We start from the raw sequence: 20,109 nt of genomic DNA on the forward strand, positions 1-20,109 counted from the left end.
AACAGGGTGATGAGATTAGACCACACACACACACCAGCATTTCAGAAAATACTATTTTTTAATTTTATTATGGGAAATATGCAACTTCCCCATGAAAAACATAATTACTCCAGACTTACAAAAACATGAAAAAGGAAAATCACTTAATGGATAACAGAACAAGAAAAGTATTGAATTTGTCAACAGTGTCTCAGAGAAGCCGTGTGTATCACAGGTAAGGTCCCCAGCCCAGGTACATCTGACACAGTAGTTTGTCGTCGGTAGCCTCCTCTATGAGGTAGTGGACGTGTCCCTCTATAGACAGAGGTAGACCCAACACCTTGTTACGACTCTTTATCACGCCCTGCAAACGCTGATCAATCTCACACACATGGGTCTTGGCCTGGGAGGGGAGAAAGGATGTGTTGGTTAATCCTTTCACATTTATTTAGAGATACTGTGTTTTCTATGAACATTTCTTTAGAGAGAGGGATAGTGTGTGTGTGTACCTTCTCGTTGACTATCTCGCCAGTCTCACTGGCCTGTGTCTTGGACAGTCCTTTAGGTTTACTCCACTCTACCAGAGGGTCATGGAGGAACGTCTTCAGTACACTGAAACAAAAACACACACACACACACACACACACACACTGACTACACACACACTGACTACACCCCCTACCATTGGTCCTTTGAAGTCCCACTCACCTGGTGGGGTAGTTTGGCACATGTTGATCTCAGTAGCCTCTGGCAAGAGGGACAGCCTCATTGAAATCCCTGTGTTTATGTGTGTGTTTATATATATATATATGTGTGTGTACCTCATAAGTGGTTCTCTCTGGTCTCTCATCAGACGTAGCGTGACTTCACAGGCGGTTCTGAACAGCCCCTCTGTCCCCATGGGGCCCATTGCATGGACCATGTTCTGGGTCAGTCTGAACGGAACCACCTCCGGAACATCAAACGTCTCACCCTGAGAGAGTGAGGGGGGTTAGGGAGAGAGAAAGAGAAGGGGTAGGATCGAGAGGCATGTATTGAATTTGGCCTCATGAACTTGTTGAGGTGCAAGCAAGTCCAAGCAACACACCTTGTTGAAGAGGCAGTTGAAGTCGACGTGAACACACTCCCCGGTGAATGAGTCAAACAGGATGTTCTCTCCATGGCGGTCTCCAAGACCCAGGATGTAGCCCACCACGGACATCACCGCTGTGGAGCGACAGTAGGCTGACCTGCTGCTGTACCTACACACACACACACCGACCAGAGACAGACACACACAAACACGGTAAATCACCAGTAATTTATAGTGTATGTGTGTGTTGTAAATGTGTGTGTGTGTGTGTGTACTGGGTCGTACCATGTGGTGGGGTCAGGGAAGGTTCGGAGGAACCATTCATAGAAGACAGGGGGGTGTCTGGCACACAGGATGTCCTTATGGATTTTCAGCTTCTCCTCAAACGGTGCAGTCTTAGGAAGAATGAACTTCTTCAACTCTTTACCTGACATCAGGATACCTACACACACACACACACACACACACGCGCACGTGAGTTTTATTGAGTGTGTGGTCAGTGTCTGTACCTCTCTCCTAGTAGAGTGTGGTCAGTGGGTGTACCTCTCTCCTTGTAGAGTGTGGTCAGTGGGTGTACCTCTCTCCTAGTAGAGTGTGGTCAGTGGGTGTACCTCTCTCCTAGTAGAGTGTGGTCAGTGGGTGTACCTCTCTCCTAGTAGTGTGGTCAGTGTGTGTACCTGTCTCCTAGTAGAGTGTGGTCAGTGTGTGTACCTGTCTCCTAGTAGAGTGTGGTCAGTGTGTGTGTGCACCTCTCTCCTAGTAGAGTGTGGTCAGTGTGTGTACCTCTCTCCTTGTAGAGTGTGGTCAGTGTGTGTACCTCTCTCCTAGTAGAGTGTGGTCAGTGAGTGTACCTCTCCTAGTAGAGTGTGGTCAGTGAGTGTACCTCTCCTAGTAGAGTGTGGTCAGTGTGTACCTCTCTCCTAGTAGAGTGTGGTCAGTGTGTGTACCGCTTTCCTAGTAGTGTGGTCAGTGGGTGTACCTCTCTCCTAGTAGTGTGGTCAGTGGGTGTACCTCTCTCCTAGTAGTGTGGTCAGTGGGTGTACCTTTCTCCTTGTAGAGTGGGGTCAGTGTGTGTACCTCTTTCCTTGTAGAGTGTGGTCAGTGGGTGTACCTCTCTCCTTGTAGAGTGTGGTCAGTGGGTGTACCTCTCTCCTTGTAGAGTGTGGTCAGTGGGTGTACCTCTCTCCTAGTAGTGTGGTCAGTGGGTGTACCTCTCTCATAGTAGTGTGGTCAGTGGGTGTACCTCTCTCCTAGTAGTGTGGTCAGTGGGTGTACCTCTCTCCTAGTAGAGTGTGGTCAGTGTGTGTGTGTACCTCTCTCCTAGTAGAGTGTGGTCAGTGTGTGTGTGTACCTCTCTCCTAGTAGTGTGGTCAGTGGGTGTACCTCTCTCCTAGTAGTGTGGTCAGTGGGTGTACCTCTCTCCTTGTAGAGTGTGGTCAGTGTGTGTACCTCTCTCCTTGTAGAGTGTGGTCAGTGTGTGTACCTCTCTCCTTGTAGAGTGTGGTCAGTGTGTGTACCTCTCTCCTAGTAGTGTGGTCAGTGTGTGTACCTGTCTCCTAGTAGTGTGGTCAGTGTTTGTGTACCTCTCTCCTAGTAGAGTGTGGTCAGTGTTTGTGTACCTCTCTCCTAGTAGAGTGTGGTCAGTGTGTATACCTCTCTCCTAGTAGAGTGTGGTCAGTGTTTGTGTGTACCTCTCTCCTAGTAGAGTGTGGTCAGTGTTTGTGTGTACCTCTCTCCTAGTAGAGTGTGGTCAGTGTTTGTGTACCTCTCTCCTAGTAGAGTGTGGTCAGTGTGTGTACCTCTCTCCTCGTAGTGTGGTCAGTGTGTGTACCTCTCTCCTAGTAGTGTGGTCAGTGGGTGTACCTCTCTCCTAGTAGAGTGTGGTCAGTGTTTGTGTACCTCTCTCCTAGTAGAGTGTGGTCAGTGGGTGTACCTCTCTCCTAGTAGAGTGGTCAGTGTGTGTACCTCTCTCCTAGTAGAGTGTGGTCAGTGTTTGTGTGTACCTCTCTCCTAGTAGAGTGTGGTCAGTGTGTGTACCTCTCTCCTAGTAGAGTGTGGTCAGTGTGTGTACCTCTCTCCTAGTAGTGTGGTCAGTGGGTGTACCTCTCTCCTAGTAGTGTGGTCAGTGTGTGTACCTCTCTCCTAGTAGAGTGTGGTCAGTGTGTGTACCTCTCTCCTAGTAGTGTGGTCAGTGTGTGTACCTCTCTCCTAGTAGTGTGGTCAGTGGGTGTACCTCTCTCCTAGTAGTGTGGTCAGTGTGTGTACCTCTCTCCTAGTAGTGTGGTCAGTGTGTGTACCTCTCTCCTAGTAGTGTGGTCAGTGTGTGTACCTCTCTCCTAGTAGTGTGGTCAGTGTGTGTACCTCTCTCCTAGTAGTGTGGTCAGTGGGTGTACCTCTCTCCTAGTAGTGTGGTCAGTGTTTGTGTACCTCTCTCCTAGTAGTGTGGTCAGTGTTTGTGTGTACCTCTCTCCTAGTAGTGTGGTCAGTGTGTGTACCTCTCTCCTAGTAGTGTGGTCAGTGTGTGTACCTCTCTCCTAGTAGTGTGGTCAGTGTTTGTGTGTACCTCTCTCCTAGTAGTGTGGTCAGTGTGTGTACCTCTCTCCTAGTAGTGTGGTCAGTGTGTGTACCTCTCTCCTAGTAGTGTGGTCAGTGTTTGTGTGTACCTCTCTCCTAGTAGTGTGGTCAGTGTTTGTGTGTACCTCTCTCCTAGTAGTGTGGTCAGTGTTTGTGTGTACCTCTCTCCTAGTAGTGTGGTCAGTGTTTGTGTGTACCTCTCTCCTAGTAGTGTGGTCAGTGTTTGTGTGTACCTCTCTCCTAGTAGTGTGGTCAGTGTGTGTACCTCTCTCCTAGTAGTGTGGTCAGTGTTTGTGTGTACCTCTCTCCTAGTAGTGTGGTCAGTGTTTGTGTGTACCTCTCTCCTAGTAGTGTGGTCAGTGTGTGTACCTCTCTCCTAGTAGTGTGGTCAGTGTGTGTACCTCTCTCCTAGTAGTGTGGTCAGTGTGTGTACCTCTCTCCTAGTAGTGTGGTCAGTGTGTGTACCTCTCTCCTAGTAGTGTGGTCAGTGTTTGTGTGTACCTCTCTCCTAGTAGTGTGGTCAGTGTGTGTACCTCTCTCCTAGTAGTGTGGTCAGTGTTTGTGTGTACCTCTCTCCTTGTAGAGTTTGTTCAGAATGTGTCGGAGACCTCCAGTGTTGTTGACCCACTCGATGATGCCACACTCCTCATTCAGTGGGATCACAGCATATGTACGGATATGGAGCTCCCTCCTCCTGGACTCTGCATCCTTACGCAGGCACTACACACACACACACACAATATTCTGAAGTGTTCTGTCATCTCTGGGCTACAGCAGAGTGATGTACAGATGCCAGTTGGAGAAGTGACAAGTTAAACACCTTGTTAATGAGGCAGTTGAACTCCATGAGACGACAGTCTTTCCGGAGGTCATCTTTAGGTTTACACATCACAGTGTAGCTCCTCCCATCACTTCCCTTCAGGCCGATCTTCTTGGGCTTCTGGAGGGAGGCTAGGATCTCCACCTACACACACATTATTGTGAGACACACACACACACACCATGTGGCACGACACAGACACACACAGAAAGACATACTACTCCCCCCCCCACACACACACATACACGCACCATGTGACACGCACCACGTGACACACACAGAAAGACAAACTACCCCCCCCCCCCCACACACACACACACACTCACAGTATCTTCAAAGCCGTCAAGGTAGGCCCAGTGTCCGGGGAATGCGTCGTGGTGCAGTGTGTTTTCAGGGCCAGTAGAGGGCAGTGTGGGGATGAGGACAGACTGCAGAGGGATCAGGATCTGGCTGAACGACGGCTCCTCCACTAGGCGCTTCAACTGCTTGAAATGGACCCCCATACTGAGAGTACTACTGTTACCATCCACCTGGAATACAGAGAGAGAGAAATGGACCCCATACTGAGAGTACTACTGTTACCATCCACCTGGAATACAGAGAGAAATGGACCGCATACTTAGAGTACTACTGTTACCATCCACCTGGACTACAGAGAGAGAGAAATGGACCCCATACTGAGAGTACTGTTACCATCCACCTGGAATACAGAGAGAGAGAAATGGACCCCATACTGAGAGTACTGTTACCATCCACCTGGAATACAGAGAGAGAGAAATGGACCCCATACTGAGAGTACTACTGTTACCATCCACCTGGAATACAGAGAGAGAGAAATGGACCCCATACTGAGAGTACTACTGTTACAATCCACCTGGAATACAGAGAGAGAGACATGGACCCCATACTGAGAGTACTGTTACAATCCACCTGGAATACAGAGAGAGAGAAATGGACCCCATACTGAGAGTACTGTTACCATCCACCTGGAATACAGGGAGAGAGAAATGGACCCCATACTGAGAGTACTGTTACCATCCACCTGGAATACAGAGAGAGAGAAATGGACCCCATACTGAGAGTACTACTGTTACCATCCACCTGGAATACAGAGAGAGAGAAATGGACCCCATACTGAGAGTACTACTGTTACAATCCACCTGGAATACAGAGAGAGAGAAATGGACCCCATACTGAGAGTACTGTTTACCATCCACCTGGAATACAGAGAGAGAAATAGACCCCATACTGAGACTACTACTGTTACCATCCACCTGGAATACAGAGAGAGAGAAATGGACCCCATATTGACACTACTACTGTTACCATCCACCTGGAATACAGAGAGAGAGAAATGGACCCCATACTGAGAGTACTGTTACCATCCACCTGGAATACAGGGAGAGAGAAATGGACCCCATACTGAGACTACTACTGTTACCATCCACCTGGAATACAGAGAGAGAGAAATGGACCCCATACTGAGACTACTACTGTTACCATCCACCTGGAATACAGAGAGAGAGAAATGGACCCCATACTGAGAGTACTACTGTTACCATCCACCTGGAATACAGAGAGAGAGAAATGGACCCCATACTGAGAGTACTACTGTTACAATCCACCTGGAATACAGAGAGAGAGAAATGGACCCCATACTGAGAGTACTACTGTTACAATCCACCTGGAATACAGAGAGAGAGAAATGGACCCCATACTGAGAGTACTGTTTACCATCCACCTGGAATACAGAGAGAGAAATAGACCCCATACTGAGACTACTACTGTTACCATCCACCTGGAATACAGAGAGAGAGAAATGGACCCCATATTGACACTACTACTGTTACCATCCACCTGGAATACAGAGAGAGAGAGAAATGGACCCCATACTGAGACTACTACTGTTACCATCCACCTGGAATACAGAGAGAGAGACATGGACCCCATACTGAGACTACTACTGTTACCATCCACCTGGAATACAGAGAGAGAGAGAAATGGACCCCATACTGAGAGTACTACTGTTACCATCCACCTGGAATACAGAGAGAGAGAAATGGACCCCATACTGAGAGTACTACTGTTACCATCCACCTGGAATACAGAGAGAAATGGACCGCATACTTAGAGTACTACTGTTACCATCCACCTGGACTACAGAGAGAGAGAAATGGACCCCATACTGAGAGTACTGTTACCATCCACCTGGAATACAGAGAGAGAGAAATGGACCCCATACTGAGAGTACTACTGTTACCATCCACCTGGAATACAGAGAGAGAGAAATGGACCCCATACTGAGAGTACTACTGTTACAATCCACCTGGAATACAGAGAGAGAGACATGGACCCCATACTGAGAGTACTGTTACAATCCACCTGGAATACAGAGAGAGAGAAATGGACCCCATACTGAGAGTACTGTTACCATCCACCTGGAATACAGGGAGAGAGAAATGGACCCCATACTGAGAGTACTGTTACCATCCACCTGGAATACAGAGAGAGAAATGGACCCCATACTGAGAGTACTACTGTTACCATCCACCTGGAATACAGAGAGAGAGAAATGGACCCCATACTGAGAGTACTACTGTTACAATCCACCTGGAATACAGAGAGAGAGAAATGGACCCCATACTGAGAGTACTGTTTACCATCCACCTGGAATACAGAGAGAGAAATAGACCCCATACTGAGACTACTACTGTTACCATCCACCTGGAATACAGAGAGAGAGAGAAATGGACCCCATATTGACACTACTACTGTTACCATCCACCTGGAATACAGAGAGAGAGAAATGGACCCCATACTGAGAGTACTGTTACCATCCACCTGGAATACAGGGAGAGAGAAATGGACCCCATACTGAGACTACTACTGTTACCATCCACCTGGAATACAGAGAGAGAAATGGACCCCATACTGAGAGTACTACTGTTACCATCCACCTGGAATACAGAGAGAGAGAAATGGACCCCATACTGAGAGTACTACTGTTACAATCCACCTGGAATACAGAGAGAGAGAAATGGACCCCATACTGAGAGTACTGTTTACCATCCACCTGGAATACAGAGAGAGAAATAGACCCCATACTGAGACTACTACTGTTACCATCCACCTGGAATACAGAGAGAGAGAAATGGACCCCATATTGACACTACTACTGTTACCATCCACCTGGAATACAGAGAGAGAAATGGACCCCATACTGAGAGTACTGTTACCATCCACCTGGAATACAGGGAGAGAGAAATGGACCCCATACTGAGACTACTACTGTTACCATCCACCTGGAATACAGAGAGAGAGAAATGGACCCCATACTGAGACTACTACTGTTACCATCCACCTGGAATACAGAGAGAGAGAAATGGACCCCATACTGAGACTACTACTGTTACCATCCACCTGGAATACAGAGAGAGAGACATGGACCCCATACTGAGACTACTACTGTTACCATCCACCTGGAATACAGAGAGAGAGAGAAATGGACCCCATACTGAGAGTACTACTGTTACCATCCACCTGGAATACAGAGAGAGAGAAATGGACCCCATACTGAGAGTACTACTGTTACCATCCACCTGGAATACAGAGAGAGAGAAATGGACCCCATACTGAGAGTACTGTTACCATCCACCTGGAATACAGGGAGAGAGAAATGGACCCCATACTGAGAGTACTGTTACCATCCACCTGGAATACAGAGAGAGAAATGGACCCCATACTGAGAGTACTACTGTTACCATCCACCTGGAATACAGAGAGAGAGAAATGGACCCCATACTGAGAGTACTACTGTTACCATCCACCTGGAATACAGAGAGAGAGAAATGGACCTCATACTGAGAGTACTGTTACCATCCAACTGGAATACAGAGAGAGAGAAATGGACCCCATACTGAGAGTACTACTGTTACCATCCACCTGGAATACAGAGAGAGAGAAATGGACCCCATACTGAGACTACTACTGTTACCATCCACCTGGAATACAGAGAGAGAGAGAAATGGACCCCATACTGAGAGTACTGTTACCATCCACCTGGAATACAGAGAGAGAGAGAGAGAAATGGACCCCATACGGAGAGTACTACTGTTACCATCCACCTGGAATACAGAGAGAGAGAAATGGACCCCATACTGAGAGTACTGTTAACATCCACCTGGAATACAGAGAGAGAGAAATGGACCCCATACGGAGAGTACTACTGTTACCATCCACCTGGAATAAAGAGAGAGAGAAATGGACCCCATACTGAGACTACTACTGTTACCATCCACCTGGAATACAGAGAGAGAGAAATGGACCCCATACTGAGAGTACTGTTACCATCCACCTGGAATACAGAGAGAGAGAGAAATGGACCCCATACTGAGAGTACTGTTACCATCCACCTGGAATACACAGAGAGAGACATGGACCCCATACTGAGACTACTGTTACCATCCACCTGGAATACAGAGAGAGAGAAATGGACCCCATACTGAGAGTACTGTTACCATCCACCTGGAATACAGAGAGAGAGAGAAATGGACCCCATACTGAGAGTACTACTGTTACCATCCACCTGGAATACAGAGAGAGAGAAATGGACCCCATACTGAGACTACTACTGTTACCATCCACCTGGAATACAGAGAGAGAGAAATGGACCCCATACTGAGACTACTACTGTTACCATCCACCTGGAATACAGAGAGAGAAATGGACCCCATACTGAGAGTACTACTGTTACCATCCACCTGGAATACAGAGAGAGAGAGAGACATGGACCCCATACTGAGAGTACTACTGTTACCATCCACATGGAATACAGAGAGAGAGAAATGGACCCCATACTGAGAGTACTACTGGTACCATCCACCTGGAATACAGAGAGAGAAAATGGACCCCATACTGAGAGTACTACTGTTACCATCCACCTGGAATACAGAGAGAGAGAAATGGACCCCATACTGAGAGTACTACTGTTACCATCCACCTGGAATACAGAGAGAGAGAAATGGACCCCATACTGAGACTACTGTTACCATCCACCTGGAATACAGAGAGAGAAAATGGACCCCATACTGAGACTACTGTTACCATCCACCTGGAATACAGAGAGAGAGAAAATGGACCCCATACTGAGACTACTGTTACCATCCACCTGGAATACAGAGAGAGAGAGAAATGGACCCCATACTGAGAGTACTACTGTTACCATCCACCTGGAATACAGAGAGAGAGACATGGACCCCATACTGAGAGTACTACTGTTACCATCCACCTGGAATACAGAGAGAGAAATGGACCCCATACTGAGAGTACTGTTACCATCCACCTGGAATACAGAGAGAGCGAAATGGACCCCATACTGAGACTACTACTGTTACCATCCACCTGGAATACAGAGAGAGAGAGAGAAATGGACCCCATACTGAGAGTACTACTGGTACCATCCACCTGGAATACAGAGAGAGAGAAATGGACCCCATACTGAGAGTACTACTGTTACCATCCACCTGGAATACAGAGAGAGAGAAATGGACCCCATACTGAGAGTACTGTTACCATCCACCTGGAATACAGGGAGAGAGAAATGGACCCCATACTGAGAGTACTGTTACCATCCACCTGGAATACAGAGAGAGAAATGGACCCCATACTGAGAGTACTACTGTTACCATCCACCTGGAATACAGAGAGAGAGAAATGGACCCCATACTGAGAGTACTACTGTTACCATCCACCTGGAATACAGAGAGAGAGAAATGGACCTCATACTGAGAGTACTGTTACCATCCAACTGGAATACAGAGAGAGAGAAATGGACCCCATACTGAGAGTACTACTGTTACCATCCACCTGGAATACAGAGAGAGAGAAATGGACCCCATACTGAGACTACTACTGTTACCATCCACCTGGAATACAGAGAGAGAGAGAAATGGACCCCATACTGAGAGTACTGTTACCATCCACCTGGAATACAGAGAGAGAGAGAGAGAAATGGACCCCATACGGAGAGTACTACTGTTACCATCCACCTGGAATACAGAGAGAGAGAAATGGACCCCATACTGAGAGTACTGTTACCATCCACCTGGAATACAGAGAGAGAGAGAGAGAAATGGACCCCATACGGAGAGTACTACTGTTACCATCCACCTGGAATACAGAGAGAGAGAAATGGACCCCATACTGAGAGTACTGTTAACATCCACCTGGAATACAGAGAGAGAGAAATGGACCCCATACTGAGACTACTACTGTTACCATCCACCTGGAATACAGAGAGAGAGAAATGGACCCCATACTGAGAGTACTGTTACCATCCACCTGGAATACAGAGAGAGAGAGAAATGGATCCCATACTGAGAGTACACCATCCACCTGGAATACACAGAGAGAGACATGGACCCCATACTGAGACTACTGTTACCATCCACCTGGAATACAGAGAGAGAGAAATGGACCCCATACTGAGAGTACTGTTACCATCCACCTGGAATACAGAGAGAGAGAGAGAGAAATGGACCCCATACGGAGAGTACTACTGTTACCATCCACCTGGAATACAGAGAGAGAGAAATGGACCCCATACTGAGACTACTACTGTTACCATCCACCTGGAATACAGAGAGAGAGAAATGGACCCCATACTGAGACTACTACTGTTACCATCCACCTGGAATACAGAGAGAGAAATGGACCCCATACTGAGAGTACTACTGTTACCATCCACCTGGAATACAGAGAGAGAGAGAGACATGGACCCCATACTGAGAGTACTACTGTTACCATCCACATGGAATACAGAGAGAGAGAAATGGACCCCATACTGAGAGTACTACTGGTACCATCCACCTGGAATACAGAGAGAGAGAAATGGACCCCATACTGAGAGTACTACTGTTACCATCCACCTGGAATACAGAGAGAGAGAAATGGACCCCATACTGAGAGTACTACTGTTACCATCCACCTGGAATACAGAGAGAGAGAAATGGACCCCATACTGAGACTACTGTTACCATCCACCTGGAATACAGAGAGAGAGAAATGGACCCCATACTGAGACTACTGTTACCATCCACCTGGAATACAGAGAGAGAGAGAAATGGACCCCATACTGAGACTACTGTTACCATCCACCTGGAATACAGAGAGAGAGAGAAATGGACCCCATACTGAGAGTACTACTGTTACCATCCACCTGGAATACAGAGAGAGAGACATGGACCCCATACTGAGAGTACTACTGTTACCATCCACCTGGAATACAGAGAGAGAAATGGACCCCATACTGAGAGTACTGTTACCATCCACCTGGAATACAGAGAGAGCGAAATGGACCCCATACTGAGACTACTACTGTTACCATCCACCTGGAATACAGAGAGAGAGAGAGAAATGGACCCCATACTGAGAGTACTACTGGTACCATCCACCTGGAATACAGAGAGAGAGAAATGGACCCCATACTGAGAGTACTACTGTTACCATCCACCTGGAATACAGAGAGAGAGAAATGGACCCCATACTGAGACTACTACTGTTACCATCCACCTGGAATACAGAGAGAGAGAGAAATGGACCCCATACTGAGACTACTACTGTTACCATCCACCTGGAATACAGAGAGAGAGAGAAATGGACCCCAAACTGAGAGTACTACTGTTACAATCCACCTGGAATACAGATAGAGAGAAATGGACCCCATACTGAGAGTACTACTGTTACCATCCACCTGGAATACAGAGAGAGAGAGAAATGGACCCCATACTGAGACTACTACTGTTACCATCCACCTGGAATACAGAGAGACAGACATGGACCCCATACTGAGAGTACTGTTACCATCCACCTGGAATACAGAGAGAGAGAGAAATGGACCCCATACTGAGAGTACTGTTACCATCCACCTGGAATACAGAGAGAGAGACATGGACCCCATACTGAGAGTACTACTGTTACCATCCACCTGGAATACAGAGAGAGAGAGAAATGGACCCCATACTGAGACCCCATCCACCTGGAATACAGAGAGAGAAATGGACCCCATACTGAGAGTACTACTGTTACCATCCACCTGGAATACAGAGAGAGAAATGGACCCCATACTGAGAGTACTACTGTTACCATCCACCTGGAATACAGAGAGAGAAATGGACCCCATACTGAGACTACTACTGTTACCATCCACCTGGAATACAGAGAGAGAAAATGGACCCCATACTGAGAGTACTACTGTTACCATCCACCTGGAATACAGAGAGAGAAAATGGACCCCATACTGAGAGTACTACTGGACAATCCACCTGGAATACAGAGAGAGAGAAATGGACCCCATACTGAGAGTACTACTGTTACAATCCACCTGGAATACAGAGAGAGAGAAATGGACCCCATACTGAGAGTACTGTTTACCATCCACCTGGAATACAGAGAGAGAAATAGACCCCATACTGAGACTACTACTGTTACCATCCACCTGGAATACAGAGAGAGAGAAATGGACCCCATATTGACACTACTACTGTTACCATCCACCTGGAATACAGAGAGAGAGAAATGGACCCCATACTGAGAGTACTGTTACCATCCACCTGGAATACAGAGAGAGAGAAATGGACCCCATACTGAGACTACTGTTACCATCCACCTGGAATACAGAGAGAGAGAAATGGACCCCATACTGAGACTACTGTTACCATCCACCTGGAATACAGAGAGAGAGAGAAATGGACCCCATACTGAGACTACTGTTACCATCCACCTGGAATACAGAGAGAGAGAGAAATGGACCCCATACTGAGAGTACTACTGTTACCATCCACCTGGAATACAGAGAGAGAGACATGGACCCCATACTGAGAGTACTACTGTTACCATCCACCTGGAATACAGAGAGAGAAATGGACCCCATACTGAGAGTACTGTTACCATCCACCTGGAATACAGAGAGAGCGAAATGGACCCCATACTGAGACTACTACTGTTACCATCCACCTGGAATACAGAGAGAGAGAGAGAAATGGACCCCATACTGAGAGTACTACTGGTACCATCCACCTGGAATACAGAGAGAGAGAAATGGACCCCATACTGAGAGTACTACTGTTACCATCCACCTGGAATACAGAGAGAGAAATGGACCCCATACTGAGACTACTACTGTTACCATCCACCTGGAATACAGAGAGAGAGAAAATGGACCCCATACTGAGACTACTACTGTTACCATCCACCTGGAATACAGAGAGAGAGAAATGGACCCCATACTGAGAGTACTACTGTTACAATCCACCTGGAATACAGATAGAGAGAAATGGACCCCATACTGAGAGTACTACTGTTACCATCCACCTGGAATACAGAGAGAGAGAGAAATGGACCCCATACTGAGACTACTACTGTTACCATCCACCTGGAATACAGAGAGACAGACATGGACCCCATACTGAGAGTACTGTTACCATCCACCTGGAATACAGAGAGAGAGAGAGAAATGGACCCCATACTGAGAGTACTACTGTTACCATCCACCTGGAATACAGAGAGAGAGAGAAATGGACCCCATACTGAGAGTACTGTTACCATCCACCTGGAATACAGAGAGAGAGACATGGACCCCATACTGAGAGTACTACTGTTACCATCCACCTGGAATACAGAGAGAGAGAGAAATGGACCCCATACTGAGAGTACTACTGGTACCATCCACCTGGAATACAGAGAGAGAAATGGACCCCATACTGAGAGTACTACTGTTACCATCCACCTGGAATACAGAGAGAGAAATGGACCCCATACTGAGAGTACTACTGTTACCATCCACCTGGAATACAGAGAGAGAGAAATGGACCCCATACTGAGACTACTACTGTTACCATCCACCTGGAATACAGAGAGAGAGAAATGGACCCCATACTGAGAGTACTACTGTTACCATCCACCTGGAATACAGAGAGAGAGAAATGGACCCCATACTGAGAGTACTACTGTTACAATCCACCTGGAATACAGAGAGAGAGAAATGGACCCCATACTGAGAGTACTACTGTTACAATCCACCTGGAATACAGAGAGAGAGAAATGGACCCCATACTGAGAGTACTGTTTACCATCCACCTGGAATACAGAGAGAGAAATAGACCCCATACTGAGACTACTACTGTTACCATCCACCTGGAATACAGAGAGAGAGAAATGGACCCCATATTGACACTACTACTGTTACCATCCACCTGGAATACAGAGAGAGAGAAATGGACCCCATACTGAGAGTACTGTTACCATCCACCTGGAATACAGGGAGAGAGAAATGGACCCCATACTGAGACTACTACTGTTACCATCCACCTGGAATACAGAGAGAGAGAAATGGACCCCATACTGAGAGTACTACTGTTACCATCCACCTGGAATACAGAGAGAGAGAGAAATGGACCCCATACTGAGACTACTACTGTTACCATCCACCTGGAATACAGAGAGAGAGAAATGGACCCCATACTGAGACTACTACTGTTACCATCCACCTGGAATACAGAGAGAGAGACATGGACCCCATACTGAGACTACTACTGTTACCATCCACCTGGAATACAGAGAGAGAGAGAAATGGACCCCATACTGAGAGTACTACTGTTACCATCCACCTGGAATACAGAGAGAGAGAAATGGACCCCATACTGAGAGTACTACTGTTACCATCCACCTGGAATACAGAGAGAGAGAAATGGACCCCATACTGAGAGTACTGTTACCATCCACCTGGAATACAGGGAGAGAGAAATGGACCCCATACTGAGAGTACTGTTACCATCCACCTGGAATACAGAGAGAGAAATGGACCCCATACTGAGAGTACTACTGTTACCATCCACCTGGAATACAGAGAGAGAAAATGGACCCCATACTGAGAGTACTACTGTTACCATCCACCTGGAATACAGAGAGAGAGAAATGGACCTCATACTGAGAGTACTGTTACCATCCAACTGGAATACAGAGAGAGAGAAATGGACCCCATACTGAGAGTACTACTGTTACCATCCACCTGGAATACAGAGAGAGAGAAATGGACCCCATACTGAGACTACTACTGTTACCATCCACCTGGAATACAGAGAGAGAGAAATGGACCCCATACTGAGAGTACTGTTACCATCCACCTGGAATACAGAGAGAGAGAGAGAGAAATGGACCCCATACGGAGAGTACTACTGTTACCATCCACCTGGAATACAGAGAGAGAGAAATGGACCCCATACTGAGAGTACTGTTAACATCCACCTGGAATACATGGACCCCATACGGAGAGTACTACTGTTACCATCCACCTGGAATAAAGAGAGAGAGAAATGGACCCCATACTGAGAGTACTACTGTTACCATCCACCTGGAATACAGAGAGAGAGAAATGGACCCCATACTGAGACTACTACTGTTACCATCCACCTGGAATACAGAGAGAGAGAAATGGACCCCATACTGAGAGTACTGTTACCATCCACCTGGAATACAGAGAGAGAGAGAAATGGACCCCATACTGAGAGTACTGTTACCATCCACCTGGAATACACAGAGAGAGACATGGACCCCATACTGAGACTACTGTTACCATCCACCTGGAATACAGAGAGAGAGAAATGGACCCCATACTGAGAGTACTGTTACCATCCACCTGGAATACAGAGAGAGAGAGAGAGAAATGGACCCCATACGGAGAGTACTACTGTTACCATCCACCTGGAATACAGAGAGAGAGAAATGGACCCCATACTGAGACTACTACTGTTACCATCCACCTGGAATACAGAGAGAGAGAAATGGACCCCATACTGAGACTACTACTGTTACCATCCACCTGGAATACAGAGAGAGAAATGGACCCCATACTGAGAGTACTACTGTTACCATCCACCTGGAATACAGAGAGAGAGAAATGGACCCCATACTGAGAGTACTACTGTTACCATCCACCTGGAATACAGAGAGAGAGAAATGGACCCCATACTGAGAGTACTACTGTTACCATCCACCTGGAATACAGAGAGAGAAAATGGACCCCATACTGAGAGTACTACTGTTACCATCCACCTGGAATACAGAGAGAGAGAAATGGACCCCATACTGAGACTACTGTTACCATCCACCTGGAATACAGAGAGAGAGAAATGGACCCCATACTGAGACTACTGTTACCATCCACCTGGAATACAGAGAGAGAGAGAAATGGACCCCATACTGAGACTACTGTTACCATCCACCTGGAATACAGAGAGAGAGAGAAATGGACCCCATACTGAGAGTACTACTGTTACCATCCACCTGGAATACAGAGAGAGAGACATGGACCCCATACTGAGAGTACTACTGTTACCATCCACCTGGAATACAGAGAGAGAAATGGACCCCATACTGAGAGTACTGTTACCATCCACCTGGAATACAGAGAGAGCGAAATGGACCCCATACTGAGACTACTACTGTTACCATCCACCTGGAATACAGAGAGAGAGAGAGAAATGGACCCCATACTGAGAGTACTACTGGTACCATCCACCTGGAATACAGAGAGAGAGAAATGGACCCCATACTGAGAGTACTACTGTTACCATCCACCTGGAATACAGAGAGAGAGAAATGGACCCCATACTGAGACTACTACTGTTACCATCCACCTGGAATACAGAGAGAGAGAGAAATGGACCCCATACTGAGACTACTACTGTTACCATCCACCTGGAATACAGAGAGAGAGAGAAATGGACCCCATACTGAGAGTACTACTGTTACAATCCACCTGGAATACAGAGAGAGAGACATGGACCCCATACTGAGAGTACTACTGTTACCATCCACCTGGAATACAGAGAGAGAAATGGACCCCATACTGAGAGTACTGTTACCATCCACCTGGAATACAGAGAGAGCGAAATGGACCCCATACTGAGACTACTACTGTTACCATCCACCTGGAATACAGAGAGAGAGAGAGAAATGGACCCCATACTGAGAGTACTACTGGTACCATCCACCTGGAATACAGAGAGAGAGAAATGGACCCCATACTGAGAGTACTGTTACCATCCACCTGGAATACAGAGAGAGAAATGGACCCCATACTGAGAGTACTACTGTTACCATCCACCTGGAATACAGAGAGAGAAATGGACCCCATACTGAGAGTACTACTGTTACCATCCACCTGGAATACAGAGAGAGAGAAATGGACCCCATACTGAGAGTACTACTGTTACCATCCACCTGGAATACAGAGAGAGAGAAATGGACCCCATACTGAGACTACTGTTACCATCCACCTGGAATACAGAGAGAGAGAAATGGACCCCATACTGAGACTACTGTTACCATCCACCTGGAATACAGAGAGAGAGAGAAATGGACCCCATACTGAGACTACTGTTACCATCCACCTGGAATACAGAGAGAGAGAGAAATGGACCCCATACTGAGAGTACTACTGTTACCATCCACCTGGAATACAGAGAGAGAGAAATGGACCCCATACTGAGAGTACTGTTACCATCCACCTGGAATACAGAGAGAGAGACATGGACCCCATACTGAGAGTACTACTGTTACCATCCACCTGGAATACAGAGAGAGAAATGGACCCCATACTGAGAGTACTGTTACCATCCACCTGGAATACAGAGAGAGAAATGGACCCCATACTGAGAGTACTACTGTTACCATCCACCTGGAATACAGAGAGAGAGAAATGGACCCCATACTGAGAGTACTACTGTTACCATCCACCTGGAATACAGAGAGAGAGAAATGGACCCCATACTGAGACTACTACTGTTACCATCCACCTGGAATACAGAGAGAGAGAAATGGACCCCATACTGAGACTACTACTGTTACCATCCACCTGGAATACAGAGAGAGAGAGAAATGGACCCCATACTGAGAGTACTACTGTTACAATCCACCTGGAATACAGAGAGAGAGAAATGGACCCCATACTGAGAGTACTACTGTTACCATCCACCTGGAATACAGAGAGAGAGAGAAATGGACCCCATACTGAGACTACTACTGTTACCATCCACCTGGAATACAGAGAGACAGACATGGACCCCATACTGAGAGTACTGTTACCATCCACCTGGAATACAGAGAGAGAGAGAGAAATGGACCCCATACTGAGAGTACTACTGTTACCATCCACCTGGAATACAGAGAGAGAGAGAAATGGACCCCATACTGAGAGTACTGTTACCATCCACCTGGAATACAGAGAGAGAGACATGGACCCCATACTGAGAGTACTACTGTTACCATCCACCTGGAATACAGAGAGAGCGAAATGGACCCCATACTGAGACTACTACTGTTACCATCCACCTGGAATACAGAGAGAGAGAGAGAAATGGACCCCATACTGAGAGTACTACTGGTACCATCCACCTGGAATACAGAGAGAGAAATGGACCCCATACTGAGAGTACTACTGTTACCATCCACCTGGAATACAGAGAGAGAGAAATGGACCCCATACTGAGAGTACTACTGTTACCATCCACCTGGAATACAGAGAGAGAGAAATGGACCCCATACTGAGAGTACTACTGTTACCATCCACCTGGAATACAGAGAGAGAGAAATGGACCCCATACTGAGAGTACTACTGTTACCATCCACCTGGAATACAGAGAGAGAGAAATGGACCCCATACTGAGACTACTACTGTTACCATCCACCTGGAATACAGAGAGAGAGAGAAATGGACCCCATACTGAGAGTACTACTGTTACCATCCACCTGGAATACAGAGAGAGAGAGAAATGGACCCCATACTGAGACTACTACTGTTACCATCCACCTGGAATACAGAGAGAGAGACATGGACCCCATACTGAGAGTACTGTTACCATCCACCTGGAATACAGAGAGAGAGAAATGGACCCCATACTGAGACTACTGTTACCATCCACCTGGAATACAGAGAGAGAGAAATGGACCCCATACTGAGACTACTACTGTTACCATCCACCTGGAATACAGAGAGAGAGAAATGGACCCCATACTGAGACTACTGTTACCATCCACCTGGAATACAGAGAGAGAGAAATGGACCCCATACTGAGAGTACTACTGTTACCATCCACCTGGAATACAGAGAGAGAGACATGGACCCCATACTGAGAGTACTGTTACCATCCACCTGGAATACAGAGAGAGAGAGAGAAATGGACCCCATACTGAGACTACTACTGTTACCATCCACCTGGAATACAGAGAGAGAGAAATGGACCCCATACTGAGACTACTACTGTTACCATCCACCTGGAATATAGAGAGAGAGAAATGGACCCCATACTGAGACTACTGTTACCATCCACCTGGAATACAGAGAGAGAGAAATGGACCCCATACTGAGAGTACTGTTACCATCCACCTGGAATACAGAGAGAGAGAAATGGACCCCATACTGAGAGTACTACTGTTACCATCCACCTGGAATACAGAGAGAGAGAAATGGACCCCATACTGAGACTACTACTGTTACCATCCACCTGGAATACAGAGAGAGAGAAATGGACCCCATACTGAGACTACTGTTACCATCCACCTGGAATACAGAGAGAGAAATGGACCCCATACTGAGACTACTACTGTT

General features: G+C 46.9%; 1 protein-coding gene across 1 annotated transcript in view; it reads right to left on the reverse strand.

Moving 5' to 3' along the window:
* Positions 1-39: 39 nt before the first annotated feature.
* The window catches only part of atr (ATR serine/threonine kinase), a 39,129-nt gene continuing 19,059 nt past the window's right edge, over positions 40-20,109 (reverse strand). Inside the window, exons 39-46 of the mRNA XM_065018868.1 lie at positions 4,772-4,975; positions 4,446-4,589; positions 4,195-4,345; positions 1,337-1,493; positions 1,067-1,220; positions 801-952; positions 489-591; positions 40-382 (exon numbers count right to left, since the gene is read on the reverse strand). Of these exons, the coding sequence (XP_064874940.1) occupies positions 209-382; positions 489-591; positions 801-952; positions 1,067-1,220; positions 1,337-1,493; positions 4,195-4,345; positions 4,446-4,589; positions 4,772-4,975 (1,239 nt within the window). The 3' untranslated portion in view covers positions 40-208. The remainder of the gene's footprint in view (positions 383-488; positions 592-800; positions 953-1,066; positions 1,221-1,336; positions 1,494-4,194; positions 4,346-4,445; positions 4,590-4,771; positions 4,976-20,109) is intronic.

The sequence above is a fragment of the Oncorhynchus nerka genome, linkage group LG5 (genome assembly GCF_034236695.1).
Source record: "Oncorhynchus nerka isolate Pitt River linkage group LG5, Oner_Uvic_2.0, whole genome shotgun sequence".
Taxonomy (NCBI): Eukaryota; Metazoa; Chordata; class Actinopteri; order Salmoniformes; family Salmonidae; genus Oncorhynchus; species Oncorhynchus nerka.